General features: G+C 48.2%; 9 protein-coding genes across 9 annotated transcripts; 4 read left to right on the top strand and 5 right to left on the bottom strand.

Annotated features, from left to right (window-relative positions):
- Positions 1–826: 826 nt before the first annotated feature.
- L228DRAFT_144950 (GPI-anchored wall transfer protein 1) lies at positions 827–2782 on the bottom strand. The gene is made up of 2 exons (XM_018329211.1): positions 2548–2782; positions 827–2432 (listed from the first exon to the last, which is right to left on the bottom strand). The coding sequence occupies exons 1-2, from the start codon at positions 2641–2643 to the stop codon at positions 960–962; spliced, it is 1569 nt and encodes a 522-aa protein (XP_018187570.1). The 5' UTR covers positions 2644–2782; the 3' UTR covers positions 827–959.
- Positions 2783–2939: 157 nt separating this feature from the next.
- Positions 2940–5819, bottom strand: L228DRAFT_247626 (Noc2-domain-containing protein). The gene is made up of 4 exons (XM_018332687.1): positions 4812–5819; positions 4664–4754; positions 4115–4610; positions 2940–4044 (listed from the first exon to the last, which is right to left on the bottom strand). The coding sequence occupies exons 1-4, from the start codon at positions 5611–5613 to the stop codon at positions 3031–3033; spliced, it is 2403 nt and encodes an 800-aa protein (XP_018187569.1). The 5' UTR covers positions 5614–5819; the 3' UTR covers positions 2940–3030.
- A 109-nt stretch (positions 5820–5928) lies between these two features.
- On the top strand, positions 5929–6742 carry L228DRAFT_268513 (ESCRT-1 complex, Vps28 subunit; the record flags this gene model as incomplete). Its single annotated transcript, XM_018335147.1, has 3 exons — positions 5929–6015; positions 6066–6302; positions 6359–6742. The coding sequence occupies 3 exons, from the start codon at positions 5929–5931 to the stop codon at positions 6740–6742; spliced, it is 708 nt and encodes a 235-aa protein (XP_018187568.1).
- Positions 6743–7160: 418 nt separating this feature from the next.
- Positions 7161–8287, top strand: L228DRAFT_268512 (putative glucose-inducible SAM-dependent methyltransferase Rrg1; the record flags this gene model as incomplete). The annotated part of the gene is made up of 3 exons (XM_018335146.1): positions 7161–7215; positions 7274–7537; positions 7590–8287. 3 exons carry the CDS (start codon positions 7161–7163, stop codon positions 8285–8287), a joined length of 1017 nt encoding a protein of 338 aa, XP_018187567.1.
- A 1143-nt stretch (positions 8288–9430) lies between these two features.
- L228DRAFT_268511 (hypothetical protein) lies at positions 9431–10381 on the top strand (the record flags this gene model as incomplete). Its single annotated transcript, XM_018335145.1, has 1 exon — positions 9431–10381. One exon carries the CDS (start codon positions 9431–9433, stop codon positions 10379–10381), a length of 951 nt encoding a protein of 316 aa, XP_018187566.1.
- A 358-nt stretch (positions 10382–10739) lies between these two features.
- Positions 10740–12776, bottom strand: L228DRAFT_247623 (oxidoreductase). The gene is made up of 9 exons (XM_018332686.1): positions 12436–12776; positions 12126–12245; positions 11872–12072; positions 11652–11816; positions 11478–11604; positions 11406–11422; positions 11193–11347; positions 11106–11136; positions 10740–11041 (listed from the first exon to the last, which is right to left on the bottom strand). The coding sequence occupies exons 1-9, from the start codon at positions 12696–12698 to the stop codon at positions 11035–11037; spliced, it is 1086 nt and encodes a 361-aa protein (XP_018187565.1). The 5' UTR covers positions 12699–12776; the 3' UTR covers positions 10740–11034.
- An 839-nt stretch (positions 12777–13615) lies between these two features.
- L228DRAFT_268509 (hypothetical protein) lies at positions 13616–14017 on the bottom strand (the record flags this gene model as incomplete). The annotated part of the gene is made up of 1 exon (XM_018335144.1): positions 13616–14017. The coding sequence occupies one exon, from the start codon at positions 14015–14017 to the stop codon at positions 13616–13618; it is 402 nt and encodes a 133-aa protein (XP_018187564.1).
- Positions 14018–16499: 2482 nt separating this feature from the next.
- L228DRAFT_144614 (hypothetical protein) lies at positions 16500–17639 on the bottom strand. Its single transcript, XM_018329210.1, has 3 exons — positions 17498–17639; positions 17120–17444; positions 16500–16885 (listed from the first exon to the last, which is right to left on the bottom strand). Exons 2-3 carry the CDS (start codon positions 17406–17408, stop codon positions 16701–16703), a joined length of 474 nt encoding a protein of 157 aa, XP_018187563.1. The 5' UTR covers positions 17409–17444; positions 17498–17639; the 3' UTR covers positions 16500–16700.
- L228DRAFT_247618 (hypothetical protein) lies at positions 17188–17740 on the top strand. Its single transcript, XM_018332685.1, has 2 exons — positions 17188–17444; positions 17498–17740. The coding sequence occupies exons 1-2, from the start codon at positions 17438–17440 to the stop codon at positions 17731–17733; spliced, it is 243 nt and encodes an 80-aa protein (XP_018187562.1). The 5' UTR covers positions 17188–17437; the 3' UTR covers positions 17734–17740.
- Positions 17741–18960: the final 1220 nt, after the last annotated feature.

Below are 18960 nucleotides of genomic sequence, written 5' to 3'. Positions count from 1 at the left end.
AACTTTTGGAACGGCAGATTGTAAGAGTCTCAGCCACTTCCCATCAACAGAACAATGTACCACTGTAGTCCTTTCTTTATTCCCATGGAAAAACCCATCTGCCATTGTGTTTGCTTACTTTGAGAATGACAAGTTACACGTGGGACGGCTAGCCACGGGGATTCCAGCAAGGGAAAAGCGGCGAAGAATTTTTCCCTTTTGGTAATCGGGAGAGGCACAGACTTGAATTTGTTCAAGATTTTATCGTTATACGCCTTCATCTGGATTAAAGTCGACGGCACCATGCCGGTGGCTCGAAAGAAATGTATCGATTGACTGCTAATCCACACACAGAATATTTTGCGATTGCTTTCAAGGTCATAATAACTTGATGAGTGCCGAATCAGAATAGGAAATGCCATGCTTCAGTGCGCGTGGGCGTGCAGCAAGAATAATACGACGTCGGCTGGAGAGACTCTCCAGCCAAGGAATTCCCGACACTAATGCACCCCTGAAACGAGTCCTGAGATGAGCAGGACCGCTCGCCTGCTACACAGGCAAAGTTACTGGCGAGTATTGCAGCCATTATTACTCCACGCGTCGTGATAAACATGCTCATTATAGACACCTGATCCTGGTAGACGATTTCCCCAGCTTCTAAATCAATGAACGTCGGTTGATGATCTGAGATATTTGAAACAGATGCTACAGTCATTTATGGTCTTTGGCATTGGTCACGTCCGCAGATTCCGAGTAAAAGTCCTGATGGCTCAATGACCATTATACAAGGTAAACAAACGTGGCTTCTAGTCTGTTCGTAAATAAAGCTCGACGTGATGTAGAACAGCAGTATCAGTTGCTCGGCCAATGACTGAAAATGCAAAGGGTAGCGGTTCAAAATTCTGACTGGTCAATTCGTTCCCCGTGTCGGGTCATTGTCAATTGAGCTATTTGAAGACGGACAGGGAACACGTCCATATTTATAGTTTGATACTGATGCCACGCTGATCCAACGCGGCCGCCACTCCCGTGAGTAAACTAGTGTATCCTAGCAACGTTGCCATGGCTGGCAGAGGACCCATGGTCAGCGTCGGCAGGGCGATATTGACAAGACCAGTCAGAAGATTCGCCAGCAAGAAGATGCCAAGCCCGTTGCGGTTGTATGCGCGTAGGACTCTGCTTGTTGCTTCATCGCACCTCGCGCGCTCTGTCGTTCTGTCGGCCGCAGTATGCACGCCCGGGAAACAAAGCGTTTCGATGACGCAGAACAAGAAAATCTGACCGCAGTTGAAGGCTGTGACCCAGAGGAAATATGGCAGATTCGCCAATCGCCGAGATACGCGAAGATCGAAGCCATATTTGTAACTTGCACAAACGTAAAATAAACCTGTCCACAATGCGGTTTGAGAGAGAAGCGAGACAATGAGCCGCTTGCGCTCTTTATTCGGAGACGAATCTTTCCGCCCGGAATGATGGCGAGGCAAGGCATACATCCCTATGGACTCGCCTGCTAGGAATATGGCAAGGTATCCGAAGAATGAAAAGATGCCTTCTCGATTTTGCGAAAACAAGTCCTTTCTAGGCGCAGTAAGAACAAAAGCTTGGAGTGACGTCGTTTGAAGCACAACCTCGTAAGTCAGGCCCACTATGATTGACAGCACCGTATACGATGGGATAAATCTGAAGGCGGTGTCGCAAAGAGCCACAAATGGTGGAAGTAGCCCCAGTGTAAAGAAGAAATTCCAGTGGACTCCGTACTCAGTAACATGCTCAGCGTAGTCAAGACCTTTGACGCTATAGAGCCTGATCAAACCCAAAATCATTAATGGCAGCGAATGGCGGATCGATTTCAAAAGACGATTCTTCAGAGTAACTGATGATCCTGACAATCTTGTCTTCAAAGCGTCTTTTGCGGAGACGACGCCGGCCGAAAACACAAATGAACCAACCCCAAGATCCATAAGTGAGGTGCCCCAGGTCTCGACCTTGGCAAACCGCCGTGGAAAGACTCGGAAGTCGACAGCCAAGATAGCAATTGCGGTGATGATAAGCATTGTACCTCTATATGTTGTTAAGAATGGTCTGATGGGAAAAGGATCGAGCTGTGGTGCGGACGACTCAGAGGTCTGCGTATGATCTCCTTCGAGTCCGCCCGCAATCCGTCCAGTTTTTGGAGTTGAAAGATGCAAATGGTCATTTTTTGACCTTTCCTTTTCTTCACCCCTGGGTTTCAACTTTTTATTCCGTGCCGGCGACGCCGGAGGGAAAGCATATAGCAACAAAGCTGGCGTTAACAAGAGTATGTTGAGCAATATTGGTGCTGAGGAATATGAAGTTATTGCAAAAAGAATTGCCCCACAGTTGAGTAGGAAGTCCGTTACAAATGCTGTTGGACCGTAAGAAAGAAAAAACTTTTGTCGACTTTGTAATGAAGACCAAAGTAGTGCAGCAGCCTTGAGTGTTGAAGTAAGCATTAGGTTATTTGATATCTCAATACTCAGGCGGATTGAATTTAATGAAAGATTTCACGCATTATACAATCAATCAATGACAGAATGGGAAACGTACCGGCGCTACAAATGTGACATAATTGATCTCTGAAATATCTCCTCCCGTGAGATTGGACACGAAGTCCTCCTTAAGTGATTTGTACGATTTTGCCATCAGTACAAAAGAACAGAGAAAAATCAAGATGGCATGTAATCTCTAGCTCATTTGTATTTGTAGACTATAAGAAAAGGCCAACTTAATACGTTGAGAACATCTCAGCTGATGGCCATGTTATTCTCATCTTTATCGATCCTCTCAATATTTTGGTTGTTGACAGTTAAAAGCCATAACCACGGTCTAGAGATCAGCGCTACGGAATTTACCGACAGACGACGCATCGGAGCACAGCACAATCCAATCCCAGCGAGAGCGCGCCACAGCATGTTGTGGCGTCTTTGGACATCAGGAAAGTCCAAGGTCAAATGACTGTAATTGTTGCGACTAGGATGCTATTTTATTTGAACAAAGCGGACACAATTTTTTACCCTTGGTGGGCCTATTCTACTCGTCTTCCATTTCAATCTCATCCTCGTCTTCATCCTCAATCTCGTCTTCGTCTTCCTCCTCCATTTCGTGCTCTCCTTCCTCTTCGTCGCTCGATGCATCATCATCGCTTCCGCTAAAACCGTCTTGTTCATCTTCAACGGCCATTTCCCGTTTTCTCTCCTCACGCTCATCATTTTTCTTGCGCTCATCCTCGCGCCTGCCTTCCTCCAGCAGTCGATCGCGTTTCTCCCTAGCTTTTCTTTGCCCAACCACAAAGGCGCCGAGGGGTGTCTTTTCCCACTCTACATCCTTCAAAAATGCGTCAACGGCTGCGCGGTCGCTAGGCGCGAAATCCACTCTAGCCCGGCGCTCTTCAACCCATCGTGCATTATCCTCGATCTTGTGAAGGACTAAGACTATAGCAGATGTTACTTTGGAATTTTTGATGCCTGCTCCACCTTTGCCAGAAGGGCGACCCCGTTTGCCTGGACCTTTGCCCGCTTTTGACGACGCAGTCTTAAGCCAGCGTCTGAGAAGAACGGTTGCCGGCAAAGAAAGTTCAGGGAAAGCAATATTCTTGCACCACAAGACAAAAAACTCGGACAGCAACTCAGCAAGTTGCTCGCCGATGCCATCTTGGTAAACGCGCGTACGAAGGTAAGATTTCGGCGCACGGATGTTCATGGAGAAGTCCAAAGCCTTTGTCGTGCTAGCCTTAGGGGGCTTGTTCATCTCACTCGAATTGAGCACCTCGAGAAGTGAAGCTGAAAGCGGAATATACGTCCCGGTAGCACGAGACACCCGGAGAAGTGACCGGGTGAGTTGGAATCTCAAGGGGAAATACTGCGCAGTAGGAATCAGGCGCATGGCACCGAGAGTGATCTGGACTGTCGGATAAATGAGAGGTCGGAGGAGAGATTCTTTGCCAGTTTGGGCTTCGTGCAACGATTCGCAATGCGATGAGAGGACTCGGGACCAGAAATCTAGAGAGTGGACGTATTGCCAATTGTAAATGGCTTTGTAAGATTCCTTCATCGACGTTAGCAAAAGCGAAAAACCTATACGGACGTTACGGGGCAAGTATGAAGGAGGGCAGTACCTTCGTAGTATGGGTGATACTTCCACGAAGGTGGATTGCCAATTGTCTAATGAAAGTGAACCCGGTTGTATATCCAACCTGCTCGTCAATTCCCCATAATTCAGCGGCTGAATTTTTCATCAAGTTGATGCCCGGCATGCTATGAATGGTAGTGTTGCGGCAGCCCTGTACAAGTCCGCGGTAGACAGTCTTTAAAACGGCCTCTCGTAATCCTGCATCGCCAATAACCGTAAGTCGGCGGACAATCAAAAAGGCTGAAATTCTAGTGGCTTCAGTGCTCGATGAATCCGACCAGATCTCTACAACGGACTTGATGATTTCCCGGAGCAGCTTCCTGAATGACAAAATGTACGGAAGCAGTGGCATCAATGAGGAAAGAGTCAGTTTGATCGTTGCAGCATCGGAGAGATGGCTCAAAAGGTGGAGAAGGGAGGTCGTGTGGGATTTCAAGAGAGGCGTAAGTGTGCGGAACTTCTTGGAATCGGTGGAGACACGGCTGTTAGATTGTCAGCAGATATTTTTCCGTGCATTAAGGAGCAATTTACTAACATCTTTCCCGAACTACTCTCCTTAGCTGGTAAGTGGTGGTTTAGAACTTCGGGAACGTGCTTTAAGGTGAGCACAAGCAATTCATGGTAGACTAAAGTAAGTGATTAGAAGAAGGGACATGATAGAACGTATTTTAATCAGTACTTACCGTCTGGATTTGATATCGAGTACTTGTATTGCTTCCCGTCCTCCTCGTCCGAATGAGCTGCTGCTCTGAAAGCCAAAACAACTTGACGCATTGCCCTCAAAGAACGCTGAGTGGTAAGAGCGGCGGTCCATTTTTTCACCATAGCCATTGTGACTTCCGACGCATCCTGTGCATCCTCGGCATCCTCAGCTTCAGCCTTCTTCCGCTTCTTTTTTGGTCCCTCGTCGTCTTCACTTCCACTCAGTTGGTCAACCTCAGCCAAATCCCCATTTTCACCGAAGTCAAGGAGTTCAGCATCATTCTCCTTGAGATACTTGTAGAACTCAGGATCCTTCTCCGCCAAGGCTTCAAGTTCTTGCTTATGCATGCTGAAAACGTTGTCTTCCTCTGCGGAGTTATCGCTGTCATCGGCAACAGGATTCTCTTCGACCGAATCTGCGGCAGATTCATCATCAGAGTCTGCAGGTGACGATCTCTTCCTTTTGCCAGTAGACTTTGAAGGCAGTTTGGATTTTGCTCCGTTCTTCTTAGGTGCTTCGGGAATGTCGAATCCGCCCTGGAAGAAGTCGTCCACGCTCATCTCCCCAAAAGGATTTTCCTTTCCCTTGTCATTGGCGGCGGTCGGCGCAACAGAGGTCTCTTCGGTTGCATTGGCAGATCTTTCTTTCTCGTTCCTTGCCTTCTTTTTATCCTTTTGTTGATTGCGCTGCTTTATCTTGGCAAATTCCTTTCGGCGTTCTATTGTGTCCTTGAGATGGTTCTTTTCGAACTTTCTCTGGGACTTTTTAGAACTTTTCGCCATTTTGTTTGATGACAGGGGCTAACGCAGAAATATTACTGCGATGTCACTGTCAGTCCAATAATTGTTGTGGTTCTTGAATTTTCGCAAAATCCTAGAGACTAATTCAGGCAGGGTAGAGGTGGGCTAAGAAATTTCCTCGGCAAATTCCGCCTCCGCCTTCACGGTTGAACTTTCCCTGTGGTTCGCGTAACTGACTCGTGAGCGCCAAGGCTTCACCCCATCAGCGAGTGTTTGGTCGGGAGCTCCAGCTTCAGCTTGATTCTCGACGGTGGTATTACCAGGGATCTCAAGATTTGACCACCCATAATCGAAGCGATGTATGGGAGACAACTGTCTTATGCGCCAACTCCGTATAGCTATACGCCCAACACGAACCTTTCAGCTACCATTAATTTAGATGAGGTCAGTGTTTCCCTACTCTTGATATGCACACTGTGGCTGATCAACGGCAGGAGGTCAAACTCACATCAACGGCGGCCGAAAGAGACCTCTTTGACTCTTTAGCTGAGATATACAGCATCATTTTAACACTTGACGCTCTTGAAAAGGCTTATATAAAAGATTCAATTGCTGAAACCGAGTATACCGAGACATGCAATAGATTGCTCAAACAATACAAATCCAATTTGAGCGACGACACGGTGGCCAAAGCATTCGTTGATCTAGAGACTTTCAAGAATGAATGGGAGGTATGCACAGTTTTGTTTCTACACATCTGGCTGAAATTGGTTAACGATGGTCACAGATAGAATGTCCTCGAGCAACAGAGCGGCTGCGGGTAGGTCTGCCAGCGACGGTGGAGCAAGCTTCGCATGCCACTCCATCTGTTGGTCCGAGTTCCGCTGCTGGAAGTCTCATTTTGGCAGCAACAGAGAACTTCATCACATTCCTCGATGCTCTGAAATTGAACTTGGTATCAAAGGACAGTCTTCACCCACTTCTTTCTGACGTCATTCATTCCGTCAACAACGTTACAGACCGCGACTTTGAAAATCGTGGAAAGATTGTCCAATGGCTTATCACGCTGAATCAAATGCGGGCGACCGAGGAGCTCTCAGAGGAGCAGGCTCGGGAGCTTTCCTTTGACATTGAACAGGCATATCATGGCTTCAAAGCGACATTGAATTGATCAAGAGGATGCTCAAGGTAATCCTCTGGCCGATACACGAGGGGACTTATACTTGTATTTTTTTTCTTGACTTCTTCCCAAAAACTTCCAATGCACGAGTGGTGCTGGTACTGCGGTGTCATTTCCTTGCTTCTCAGAGGCTGTTGTGCCGGCATATACCATCGGCCCGTTTTCTCTCCGGGGGCAGCAGGGATTTTCCGAGGGAACTTCCTCTTTCAGCGTCGACTGAGATGTCGGACCGAAGTACCTCCCTCGCTCCGAGAAGTCCCTTCATTTTGTTATCGCTTATCTCACCCAACCGAGACGCACGGACCAATGAAAATTTCAGGAGTCTGCAGCAAACAAAGGAAATAATAATTGTGGACCCCCCCAGATCTCCCCCGGGTATGTTCGACTGGGTGCTTGATCAAGGGTCGCGATGACGGTCGACGTTGACTACCACGATGGAGAGGATGGTGGGGAGCAACTTCATGGTGAGAAAATATACGTTGGCTATATTTCGCGGTCCATGAGCTGACCTGAGCCTGACAGTCCTGGATTTACCGCAATTGTATACGAAGCCGTCCGCCGAAGCACTCATCGATACCTTAGCCTTGCTTTCTTACCAGCCATTTTCGTGGGATTCGAAGATTGGAGCTGCACGCCTTACCACCAAGCAAGTAAATCCTGAAGGGGTAACAAAGTATTTGACCTCTATAATTGCTAGTCAGTTGGCTTGGATCAAGGATGAGGAGACCAAGGAGCAAATTTGGGAACTAGCCAGCGTCCGACTCTGTGAGCGTTCAGGTCGCACAGGTACGCTCGATACTAGACTTGACGCGTAAAATCACTGACTGACAACACTCAGCTATGCCTGCTGTCACCCGAAGCTTTACCATACCCACTAATAACGGGGGCTCGGAGGCAGAAATTGTTCTTTACGAACCATCTCTTACGGCTGATAATCTCGGCTTCAAGACATGGGCCTCGTCGTTTCTCCTCTCGAAACGTCTTCATCTCTTGGACATTATCGCAAAAGACGCACAACAAGCTGGGCCGATCCTGGAGCTTGGCGCTGGAACGGGTCTCGTTGGGATGGCAGCCGCAACGGTATGGGGGGCTCATGTTCACCTCACCGATCTTCCGGAGATTGTTGAGAACCTTTCTCGCAACGCTGAAACCAACCGCGCTCGGATCGCTGAGCATGGTGGATCGGTCTCGACTGGAGTTCTCGACTGGACTCACTATTCGGGAGTTGAAGGTGTGCCTAGCACTGGTCGCTACTCTATCATTCTGGCAGCAGACCCAATCTACTCTCCCGATCACCCACGGCTCTTTGTCCAAACCGTACGAGCCTGGCTGAGCACGGACAAGAATGCTCGGGTCGTGGTTGAGCTACCTTTCCGCGATGCATATGCTCCGCAGATTCAGGAACTCAAGGACAGGCTGGCTGATATTGGTCTGGGACTGAAAGATCAGGGCGAGGAGGTTGGTTACGACGACTGGGGAGGACGTGACGGCAGACCAGCCGAGGTGCGTTGCTGGTGGGGAGTTTGGGGCTGGTAGTATCAGCGGAGAATGGTGGACTTTTGACGTTTGATTTTCACCTGTTTTTCTGTTACCTCAGCGCATAATCTTAAATATGCATCATAGACAGCACCATGCATATTAGACATTAGACATTAGACGGCAGACAGTAGATAGACGAGATACGAATTACGATGCTTTAGAAACTCGTTTTGCTCTTCCGTGAATTAGCCATACCAAAAATATTCTTGTCCTTGTGCACGCTATTCGTACGATGCAACAGCTATCCTTCTTTCAATTTTTTCATTTTATATTTTTGATTTCTTATTTGCAAGTTATTTTTTCTATCCCTTCTATATCTTTTCTTTTCCTTTCTCTTCCTTTCTCTTCCTTTCTCTTCCTTTCTCTTCCTTTCTCTTCCTTTCTCTTCCTTTCTCTTCCTTTCTCTTCCTTTCTCTTCCTTTCTCTTCTCTTCTCTTTCATTTTCATTTTCAATATCCTTTTTCTTATTTGGTTTTCCCCTTTTCTTTCCTTTTTTTTGTCTTCACCAAGAATAATTTCTTTAGAAATTAACCCAACTTGTGTTATCGCAGTAGTTGACCGACAGCTGTGTACTGAATTGACTTACCGGCGCCAATACAGTAGAGTTGGTAAGAGGGTCGAGGGGTGCTCGGCGGATGACGTCTGACGTCGGTTGTCGGTCGTCGGTCGTCGGGCGCAGATACCCGCCCCCACATATACATACGCCGTCTCCGCAATTACCTGTAGCTTACACCGTACAGTCCTGGCGACGATACTTAACTTCAGAACCGGTTTTTCCCTTGTAGTGATTATACGATTTACATCTTTCTCCCATCTACAATTCGCCAGACGCGAAACGAAATCTCCGGATTCAGCATACAGTATATCGCATACTAAGACGGGCCAATAATATCCTATTCGAAGCAGCCGCCGCTTTACAAACCTTCTCTGGTTTTCGAGACTTGTTGCAAGAACCCGAACGAAAGAGGACAAAGACCCAAACCAAAGAACGCAGTTGCGCAAAAGTCACACAGTCACACGAAAGGAAACGGGAACCTCAAGAGAGGAAATCAAATCGAACGAAAAAAAGAAAGGGAAAGTGTAGAGAAAAAAGAAAAAGCAAGAAGATAAGAAAAGAAAAGAACAGAGACAAAGAAAAAAATGGTCCTCGGACTGCTCACCATCGCTGCAATCCCCACGACCATCGGGGTCTGCGAAGGCGTCGCGCAGCAGCGCGAACAGAACAAGCAAGACGAGCAGGAATCCCGCCTGGACAAGTTCCACCTCGACGTGTTCTGCGATGCGCGCTCGAATCGGGCCAAGGAAATACACGGCCGGCATCTGGTCCTGAAGAATGGCAAAGTGTATGTTGCGTCGCGGGGTGGCGGTCGTTCAAAGCGCCAAAACAACGAAAACAACGAAAACGAGGCCTCTTCAGCGAACAAGAACACTTCGCTCGCTATCCGCTCACGCAACGGCACTCAAACCAACGCCAGCGATTCCCAAGGACAAAGCCAAAGCCAAAGCCAAAACCAAAAACAAAGTCAGAGCCAAGGAAAAAGTCAAGACCAAGGACAAGGAAAAGGACAAGGACAAGGACCAACACTGCACGATCTCTCGCAAGCGCATCCCGTGACGGCATTCTACATTGTGTATCCCGACGAAGAGCGCCCGCCGCCGCGGCCGCGGGGGCTGGTGAGTACGATTTCGGACGATCCGCCGATGCTGAACTGGCTGTACGCGGACAAGGACACGATGGAGATCAAGTACGGCAACCGGACGCAGAGCCGGGAACACATCGTTGGGCCGTGGGACTGGACGGAGGACGAGGTGGGGCTGACGCTGGAAGGGTGGGAAGGGTTCGTGGCGGTCGAGGAGGAGGTCAAGGTTAATAATGGTGGAAAGGGGAATGGAGACGGGGATAGGGATAAGGATAAGGATGAGGATGAGGAGGCTGATGCGGGTGATGAAAGAGAGTCGCTGTGGGCGATATATTTTGATCGCAAGGATGATCGGCTCCGGAGTCTGGGTGGTACGAGGAGAAAGGTCCTTGAGATTAGTCTGGAACGAAGAATGGTGGAGGAGGACAAACAGGGCAGAGAAGGCAAATGAAGTAGGGTCAAAGGTATTGGATACCAGCTTTTGCTCGTCATGTCTGGTTATTGGCGTCAATTCGGTCAAAGGATCTTGTTATATACGCGCATGTGCTTTTGAATATTCATATAGTGATACCTTATAGCGTCAAAACAAAGTATGGGATCCAAATCAAGACAGACGCGCCATTATTTCGACAAAGGCTTTCATGACACAAGGACATGCTGGGGATTCAGCCATACCTTCAATATTGACATGGATACCAACTGCAATAGCGTGCTTCTAAGAGATGCATGGCATAATGCCACACGTCTTGTTCAAGAGATAGATTCACATTGATTTGCAAAGCCTTAGCGGTCTTGTCAAAAGGTACATTCCTTGTATTGGTAAAGATGCTTCAGAGTGATCAATTGATCATAGCTAACAAAGCTAGCGCCAGTAGAGAAAATATAAATAGCGCGAAAAGCCTCTACTTTTTGAAGAAATTCGCACGAACGCCTTCATTGCTGATAAATAAATCCATAACCGCATGTAAAGCAACAACCATATGTTCAGCTATTTCAGCGCTCACATAAAAGAGTTGGAGTAAAGCTGATTTGAAAAGCCATCGGAACCCTTCCTGCCTCTGAATTGCGGCGATCCATTGTCAAAAGTGTCTCGACGCGAGTAGATTAATCACTAATATAAGTCAGCCAGACTCGGAATTTCATGGAGCAGGCAAACGTCAGAAAAATAAGCTTACCCCAGCGGATACGGGTGCATGATTTGGCCATCTAAGTTCTGTGTCAGTCTTTCACCGGAACAGATACATATGTCCTATTCGACTCACAGTAAAGTTCACTTTCTTTGCTTGCAAGGAAGACGTAAGTCGGAGCAATCTCACTCGGCTGGCCTGGCCTGCCAATCTGAGACTTTTGTCCAAAACCTTCCATTTGCTCGGCGGGCCTAGAAGCCGGCTGCAGCGGAGTATGAACGGGCCCAGGTCTGGAAAATAAAAACATCAGCATACCGTCATAAGTTTTATCAGTGACAGAACACATACGCAACCGCATTAACCCTCTATAGAAAGTATTAGTATGTAGCATTTTTGTACACTAAGATCGGTCAGACTTACAATTCCCTTGGGGATCAATTGTTTGGCAAGCGCCCTAGTAAAGCCAACAATAGCCCCCTTCGTAGCGGCATAGTCGACCATAGCTCCGGTGCCGCGAAAGGCAACCACCGAGGTAGTATTGATGATACTACTTCTTAGTTAGTAAACGCATGCACATTGGTAAGGAACACATACGAGTCACCCTTGCGCAGATGATTGAGAGCGTATTTTGTAATGGCGAACATCTGGAGAATGTTGCTTCGGAAAGTGCTCTCTACATTGTCAAGATCAATTTCCGCAAAGTCGGTGCACATCAACTGCTTAGAGGCATTGTTGACGAGAATATTCAGGCCACCATGTCTGTATATGGATCAGTAGAATGCCTTTGTAAAATCCAGACGAGTGAAAGCAATACTCTCTTATGTGGGCCTCGACGGCCTTTTTGCACGTGTCATTGTCCATAAGATTGCCCGGGAAGAGCAAGCATTTCTGATGCTCGCGCTCCACCAGTTCTTTGGTCTGTTCTGCATCTTGTTGCTCGTCGGGCAGGTAGACAATGGTAATATCTGCACCTTCCCTGGCCATCATAACGGCAACGGCTCGGCCAATTCCAGAGCTTGGTTGAACGGTTAGTATCGGAGCAGTAGTGATAAAGGTCGCTTGACTTACTCTCCTCCAGTGATTAGAACCTTCCGTCTATTAAGTTTTCCAACGCCTTTATATTCGACAAATCTGCCTTCTCCTTCGAACTTAAGCGACTCGCTCGTGGGCTTCATTTCTTGCTCCGACCTAATTTTATATCAGTTGTAAGCTTCTCCATTCTAATTGAAGTTCGCTGTCAAACTTGAAAGTCCAATAAGCTGCTGGAATGGATGACAGGGTGCATCTCTTTGACCACAAGTGATCATAGCGACCTCAAGGAGGCTAGGGAAGCGCTGGACCATTGTCGGGATAACATATGATCATTGCTGTGACTTACCCAGGTAAATCCTGACTCTGCTTCTCGGCAACGGGCTTAAAAGTGCCCTTTTCTCCAGCAGCAGAGGAAGACATCTTGGCGGTATAAGCAGAGAAGAAACGTGAGCGAAAAGAGAATGCAGAATAGTGGGAGTTCAGAGGGATGTAAGGCTGTGGCGATCTGTGGTAAAGGCCGGTCCTCAATTGGCTCGATGTAAGACGGAGGGTGGAAGAAGATGAAAGAAAGGAAGAAGCAAGTAATCGGCAATTTATATGGGGAGACATTTATGAGCTCCTCAAATTTGGAACAGGGACGTGGTCATGAACGACCACTTGGGGAAGGAGCTCGTGTTTTATGTGGAAAGACCCTTCGACGTCATGATGCTGCAATCAACAAACATCCAGGAACCACACTGCTCTGAGAAGCGATCTAGCACGGTCAGAATCACAGAAACTTCTTTGCTGCCATTACGAAAAGCCAAGCGGCTCATTTTTACATTTTGATGCTTCTTTACTGCACTTCCACTCATTGAAACGCGTAGGTTAGATGATACCTCTTTTCTTGTCGTACTGTAATAATTCTACAGTAGCCCCAGCTTAGCTAGAGCTCTTAACCTTATCGCAGCTCCGATAAGCAACGAACGGAACTGGGGTATAGCGACCCTGGCGACCCACAGTGACATTTGGCGACCCCAAAGTGAGTAAACCTTAGAACTTCAGACCTGCAATATATTCGATTGAACGGCGAGAACTCTATGCCTGAAAAAGCCGGATCCCTTGGAGTTATAATTAAGTGAGACTTACGCACTGATACTAGCATAAATCGTTGCTTCATACAGCAAGTGAATTGAACATTGCAAATATTGAAGCCTTACCTACTAATGAATAGCAATTAGTACGTTCCCATAGAAGTGTAGGTGATGAACACCGCTTCTTTAAATTCTCTGTGAGCCAGGTTGCCAAGAATGATCATTTATTCCCGAATACAAATGTTTAATTCCGCATCAATGCGTATTAATAATACAAAGAGAGACTGACGCTCAACATTCCATGTTTCAATCCTAAAGAGAAGTGAAATTAAAAACCACCCACGGTCAATGAAAGAATTAAATCATAACGTCAAAGAAACAAAAAGAACGGGCTCATGGATACGCTCACGTAACATATCATTATTCGCATCGACATGTCATCCGCATGCTCAATCACTCAACTTCAGCAAAGTCACTGGACCCAACTTTTCCACCGTAGTAGACAGGTGCCAATTTGAGGAAGCGTCGCCGCTCTGCTCCTTCGCTGTCAGTAGATGTGCTACTAGAAGCGCTGATGCTGCTGAATCGCCGCTCAGTCTCCTCAGAGCCAGGATTGACATTCAAAGTATCCTCAGCGATAGCAGACTCTGCGACGAGCTTGGCCAAGGCCGATAGAGTTGGAGGGACCGGGCCGGTATCTTGCACCTCCTGCGCACGTTGAGGGAAAGTAGTCGAAAAGACTGGCGCAAGGCGGAGATATGTTCCCAGACCAAGGGGAGCAGGAACAGGGACGTCATTGATGCGCTCCTCTCCTGAGGCGTCAATCCGAGGTTCAGTCTGGCTAGCAGAAGACATTATGATAATGATGATAAAGACGATGATTAACGCGCTATACTGATGGTCTGGGAGCGATGCGCCAGTCGAGCCTCAACGCTGAGACTCGAGCTTCCGATGGAGCCGACTAGACAGGAACGTTCTTGACAATCCTGTACTGTATATGGAACCTGAAAGGAGTAGAAAATGTAGTTTCCAATCGAATCAGCTCTTGAATGGAGGCACGGAGGTCCTATGCAGAATTGATATTAACAGAAGTCTTGTCAGCCTTTAGCACAGAGAGAAGAAAACAGGATTGGAAATGACCGGGGATCTCATGATATTTGTATATATTGATTTTAGCACTATCATTTCCGCATGTGAGACCGGCTCTTTGCCTTTTTGTCGGTTGGTTGCTTTCCTTTGGCGCGGACGAATTAGGAATGATGAATAGCCCACGTTTGATCACCTGGGCACTCTTCGTCTTTGGGGAGCGTTTGCCGAACGGGGCGCAGTTCCGTCGATCCGTAAGCTCCAACGACCAACCTTAACTGGGATTCGGTCTCTCATCAGCTGATTTTTCCCCCAAATCCCCCTTTTGATCTTGAGAGTGACACGGAATTGAGAGTTAGGCTGAGTGCAGGTCGGAGGGGCCGGTGTTGATTTACCGTGTTTCTCCGCAGATTGAATGCAACGGGATAGCAAAATCCGGGGTAGAGCTTGGTGAGATCGGCTATGCACTCTAGTTGCCCTCCGGGGTACGTATGCCTATAGGGCCTGCCGAGGCATCGCTGCACCAAACGGCATTGACTACCCGGGTAGAAGGCGATTTGGTGGCTTCATCGGCCTACCATCTTCGGGTTTATGCGGGAAGTGGAGTTGTGGCAGAATCAACCTTAATGAGCCAGCTCGATTAAATTAAACCACCAACGTTATAATTGATTTGATTGATTGATGATGATGATGATGCTGCCATCCAGTAACGGACGAGTGGCGGGACCTACAGTTGCTGGGGGGAGCCCGAATACGATGACCTGGCGGGCTGGGCCCGACGACGACCCTCTCCTCCACTAAACCCTTTGACAGAATTCACTGTGAAAGGTCCATTGTCCTCAAATGTTCAAGCGGTTCCGAAACGTGAAAGGGCGAATATGGGAATGGAACATTTCCGGCCTGTTCCTGAAGTTCCCGACATCCCTTCGCGTGCTGATTTGTCTAGTCATCCTAGTCAAATTTTCCAGGTATAATAAGAAGCCCAATATATCATTTCATGAATCACTGCCCATACTTGACTGATCGTTATGGTGCCGTCAAGCACCGACGGCTTTGACTGTTCAATCAATTCATTCGGAAGCTAGAGTTTCGAAACAGCGCAAGGGGGTCGCGTGGGGCATGATAAAGGTTGATGAGCCAAACGAAACTCTTTCCTGAAAATGGTAGATTAATTCAAAAGGGATCTCACAACCGTCATTATCGATAGGAAACTTTGGAGGAAGCTATGTGCAGGGATGTGCAAGGGCTACTCTCTAGCCGTTGGGGAAAGGGCCGGTGCGGATTTGAAGATTACCAAGATAAGCTTTAATCCTAGCGGTATTCTCATAGTACGCAGCGCAATTCTTCTCCCTGAGCGAAAGCACTCACGAAATTGCGGTATCAAAGTTAAGAAGGGGATCGTTCCAGAGTGTCCAAAGTTTGCTAGCCCATTGAGAAAACCAACAAAGGGACTTTTGCAAGGTGAGAATGCCCGTTCTCGCGTCTCGCGAGGAAGATCATCACGAATTACCCCGATTCCGATTTAGTCTCCGTTGACAAATCACATGTTACCGAGAAGCTTACAGGGTTTGCCAACGATCAAGGCTGGAATTTCCTGATGAGATGACCTTTGAGCAATTCGGCACCAGGTATCAGATTATGACCTTGAATCAGGGTTAATTCCAGAAAGTCGATTGCCAGCAATCAAGTCGACACCTCGGGGATATTTTCATCACGAACAAGTATGGAGCAAGCTGAGATCCTGTGTTGGCAGACGGTGGCTGACGCATGTTATCGTGTCCATATCCTAACCCCGTCCCCGGTCGCCTTTGGAACAGACATCGAGAGGTGAGAGTCATCAAGAGACGCCACTGAATATTTGTCCTTCATCGAGTCGAAAGAGCGAAAGGCCACAGACACGCACGCTTTGAAAGCAACAGACGACTCATTTTGCGTGCATGATTGAAAGTATTTGGCCGGCTGAGGAGAAGGAAAATTAGTCCTCATCGCACCCTTTTCCATTGCTTGTGAAGCGAAACGCCAAAAGGTGAGACGTGGATCCTCTCGTCGGCAGGGCCTTCCCCCCTTGCATAGCTGCGTCTATATTCTCAAGCCAGAAAAAGTTACATACCGGTGAGAACCTTAAATCAGGTGGAGTTTCATAGCATTCCGGTCGTCTCTTCGGCAGGCCGCCCGTCTGTGCCGTTAGCGAAGGGTCTTTGGAAGACATTACTTATCGAGTATTTAGTCGTACCGTACACTTTGTCATATTCTGATCCACACTGAACTATCAAGGTACTGTGACCGGGAGCCCGCTCCCCGCCTAGCTATAGCTTTGGCGGACGTTAGGACCGTAGATACAACTGGCCCAGAGGCCCGCACGGGCCGCCATAATATGCACATGCCATGTGGACAAACTCAGCGGCCTCTGCAGATGTCGTCCTCGGCTTTTCTCTTTTTTACGCATCCGTCATCAGGAGACTTTATGGTCTCTTGTCAAGAAAAGCTCTCCGGTGAAGGATGCCTCGTGGAATTGAGAGTATTGATCGTGTGTAGGGTAGATTTGCGGTTTGACCGTAAAACGACTCGGAGCCAGGATCACGCTAGATGGATTGATAGCTAGTGCGACGGCCAAAATTGAGAGGACGTTGCGGGTACCTATTTAATGTCAGATCACGTTCTTTTTGAGTTCATTTTCTGCAGAACGCTTGGTCTAGACTGTCAAGGGCGATATGGGCCGAGCGTCAAAGGTGACTGAACCATCTCCGTCGTCCAGCTTTCTTCCGACCAATCATACATCAACACAGCCGCCGACGGCTAACTGTAAAGATGGGGGGAAACGGAGTTGATACCCTAAAAGAGGGAGTGAAGAAAGTGGGCCAGGGAGCTCACAACTTGCGGTGGTTAAGCAGCAAGACAAGGAATCGCTGGTTGACCGTTGTGTTAAGGGTCCCACATGCCCTCGCCTAGATTGGTTAAGACCTTGCACTGGCGCCCGCAAGTTCAATCTGGTTGAAAATCCGTTTCGCTGCCAATAATGAGCGACATTATTAGGCGTCGTCGCCTCTGAAGAAGTCGCGAATGAGCTCGCATTTCTCTCGATTCCCTCGTCCATCATTGCGACCGACGCTCGGCCGAGAATAGATCCCATTATCTGTTGCTTCCGGCAACCTCCGCACATCGCTCTGTTGGGCGCAAGGGCATCTCCAGATGATGGCTGTTAAGTTAGTAGAAACAGCACGGCCTCTTTGGGCAGGTAGGTATGTTTACCTTCCCATAAATTCACATCCACATCATCATCATCATCATCATCATCATCATCATCATCATCATCATCATCATCATCGTCATTACCATTGTCACCACCACCATCACCATTACCTCCACCTCCGTCCACCCCGTTTTGCTGGCAATACGGCTCGCCTTATACAGAAATTTCCCCGCGCAGGCTTGAGTCGGCTGGCAGGAGGCGCGGCTGGCTGAACGGCACAGAGCAGCAAAACTAAAATGTGCCAGGGTTCCGTTGACTGCTTTTCATTTGTGGCTTTACGGGGTTTGCTCCAAGGCCTGTGTTGACCCAAGATGTGCCGATGGCTATGACACCAATAGGGCGATGCTGCAACCAATTCTCGTGTTTTTCTGATAGAAATTTCCATGTTTGTAATTTTGCATATTACATTGTTGTATTTCCGGAGGTCGACCGAGTAGTGATTCCCGTCTTGAACGGTACTATTGATGGTTTTCACGCCAAGTGTCGTCCGAGGCAGCCAGCCTCTTGTAACCTCTTTCATGCTCTGTGTTCTGGTTTTCCCACAATCACGGCAACCAGCTTATTCGAGCTCCCTCCGGAAATATTATTACTACCTAGTCGACAAGTCGGCTGCGGCCCGAAATTGTTAGTAAAGGCTCACGCGGGCTGGCGGCAATAAGTCATGAATAAGATCATAAAGATGATATCGGGAAGCGGAACGAAGATGCAAGCGAGAGTAGCATGAAAACTCAGTACCGTGATAGCGTGAGAACAAGAGGTCAAGAAGCCCTGCAGACTCCCATGCATCTAGTTACGCAAACAATCCCACCGATCCCTGTCGGGAGGCCCTGAAGCCCCGATTTCGAGTCCTTCCATCATGACTTTTTGTCAGCCAAAAGGTACGAATTCCCTTTTACCTTTTTGTTGTCCTCTCCTGCCTCCCAACCCCCCTCTTCCCCTCTTTTCCCGGGGCAAAAAATACAACCCCCGAATTCTAACCCGAATTAAATCACCCATCCCTACCGGCTGTGACTGGTGCGTGTACCGTGCGGTACCTTGGCATAAGTGACTAGACGGACGGGAAGCGCGAATTGACTTCCTTGGTAGGTGCAAGTCCGCTCGCGATGATCCGCGCTGTTGCCTCCCGCTAGCAATTGCCCTGGTCGTTATTGGCTTTTGCCCTGTTCCCCATTGTTGCTGCATCGTTGGCCAGCAAAAGATGGGAGGCAGCACGCCAACCCTTGGGCCCATTTTTTGGGACTCCCCTTCTTTGACCTTGTCTCATTTCGACGGTGCCGGTCACGCACCGCACAGCTTCACTCTCTGGCCCCTTCCTGGCCCACCGCCCACCAGGGCAAAAAAGTCACAACGGCCAGCGACGTCGCCAACTTGCTGCTTAACTGCGGGCCGGTCCCGCAATTTTGGTCCCCACGTAAGGGTCGTATAAAGAGCTTTGAGTTGCCGCCTGCGCCGGGCAAAGCTC

The sequence above is a fragment of the Xylona heveae genome (assembly GCF_001619985.1).
Source record: "Xylona heveae TC161 unplaced genomic scaffold L228scaffold_6, whole genome shotgun sequence".
NCBI classification, from domain to species: domain Eukaryota; kingdom Fungi; phylum Ascomycota; class Xylonomycetes; order Xylonales; family Xylonaceae; genus Xylona; species Xylona heveae.
Note: the sequence above shows the minus strand (reverse complement) of the source record. Positions and strands in the feature narration are given on the sequence as shown.

Excerpts from the sequence above, each read along its gene's own strand:
- L228DRAFT_144950 (XM_018329211.1), bottom strand. The coding sequence starts at position 2,643 with ATGGCAAAATCGTACAAATCACTTAAGGAGGACTTCGTGTCCAATCTC. Across the intron at positions 2,433-2,547 it reads ATGTCACATTTGTAGCGCCG|GCTGCTGCACTACTTTGGTC; the intron begins GTACGTTTCCCA and ends TCAACACTCAAG.
- L228DRAFT_247623 (XM_018332686.1), bottom strand. The coding sequence starts at position 12,698 with ATGTCTCCCCATATAAATTGCCGATTACTTGCTTCTTCCTTTCTTTCA. Across the intron at positions 12,073-12,125 it reads GTTCTAATCACTGGAGGAGA|CTCTGGAATTGGCCGAGCCG; the intron begins GTAAGTCAAGCG and ends CGTTCAACCAAG. Across the intron at positions 11,817-11,871 it reads GTCGAGGCCCACATAAGAGA|ACATGGTGGCCTGAATATTC; the intron begins GTATTGCTTTCA and ends ATCCATATACAG.
- L228DRAFT_247626 (XM_018332687.1), bottom strand. The coding sequence starts at position 5,613 with ATGGCGAAAAGTTCTAAAAAGTCCCAGAGAAAGTTCGAAAAGAACCAT. Across the intron at positions 4,755-4,811 it reads CTCGATATCAAATCCAGACG|TCTACCATGAATTGCTTGTG; the intron begins GTAAGTACTGAT and ends CACTTACTTTAG. Across the intron at positions 4,045-4,114 it reads GTATCACCCATACTACGAAG|GAATCTTACAAAGCCATTTA; the intron begins GTACTGCCCTCC and ends ACGTCGATGAAG.
- L228DRAFT_144614 (XM_018329210.1), bottom strand. The coding sequence starts at position 17,408 with ATGTGCGGAGGTTGCCGGAAGCAACAGATAATGGGATCTATTCTCGGC. Across the intron at positions 16,886-17,119 it reads CTGCTTAACCACCGCAAGTT|GTACCCGCAACGTCCTCTCA; the intron begins GTGAGCTCCCTG and ends GACATTAAATAG.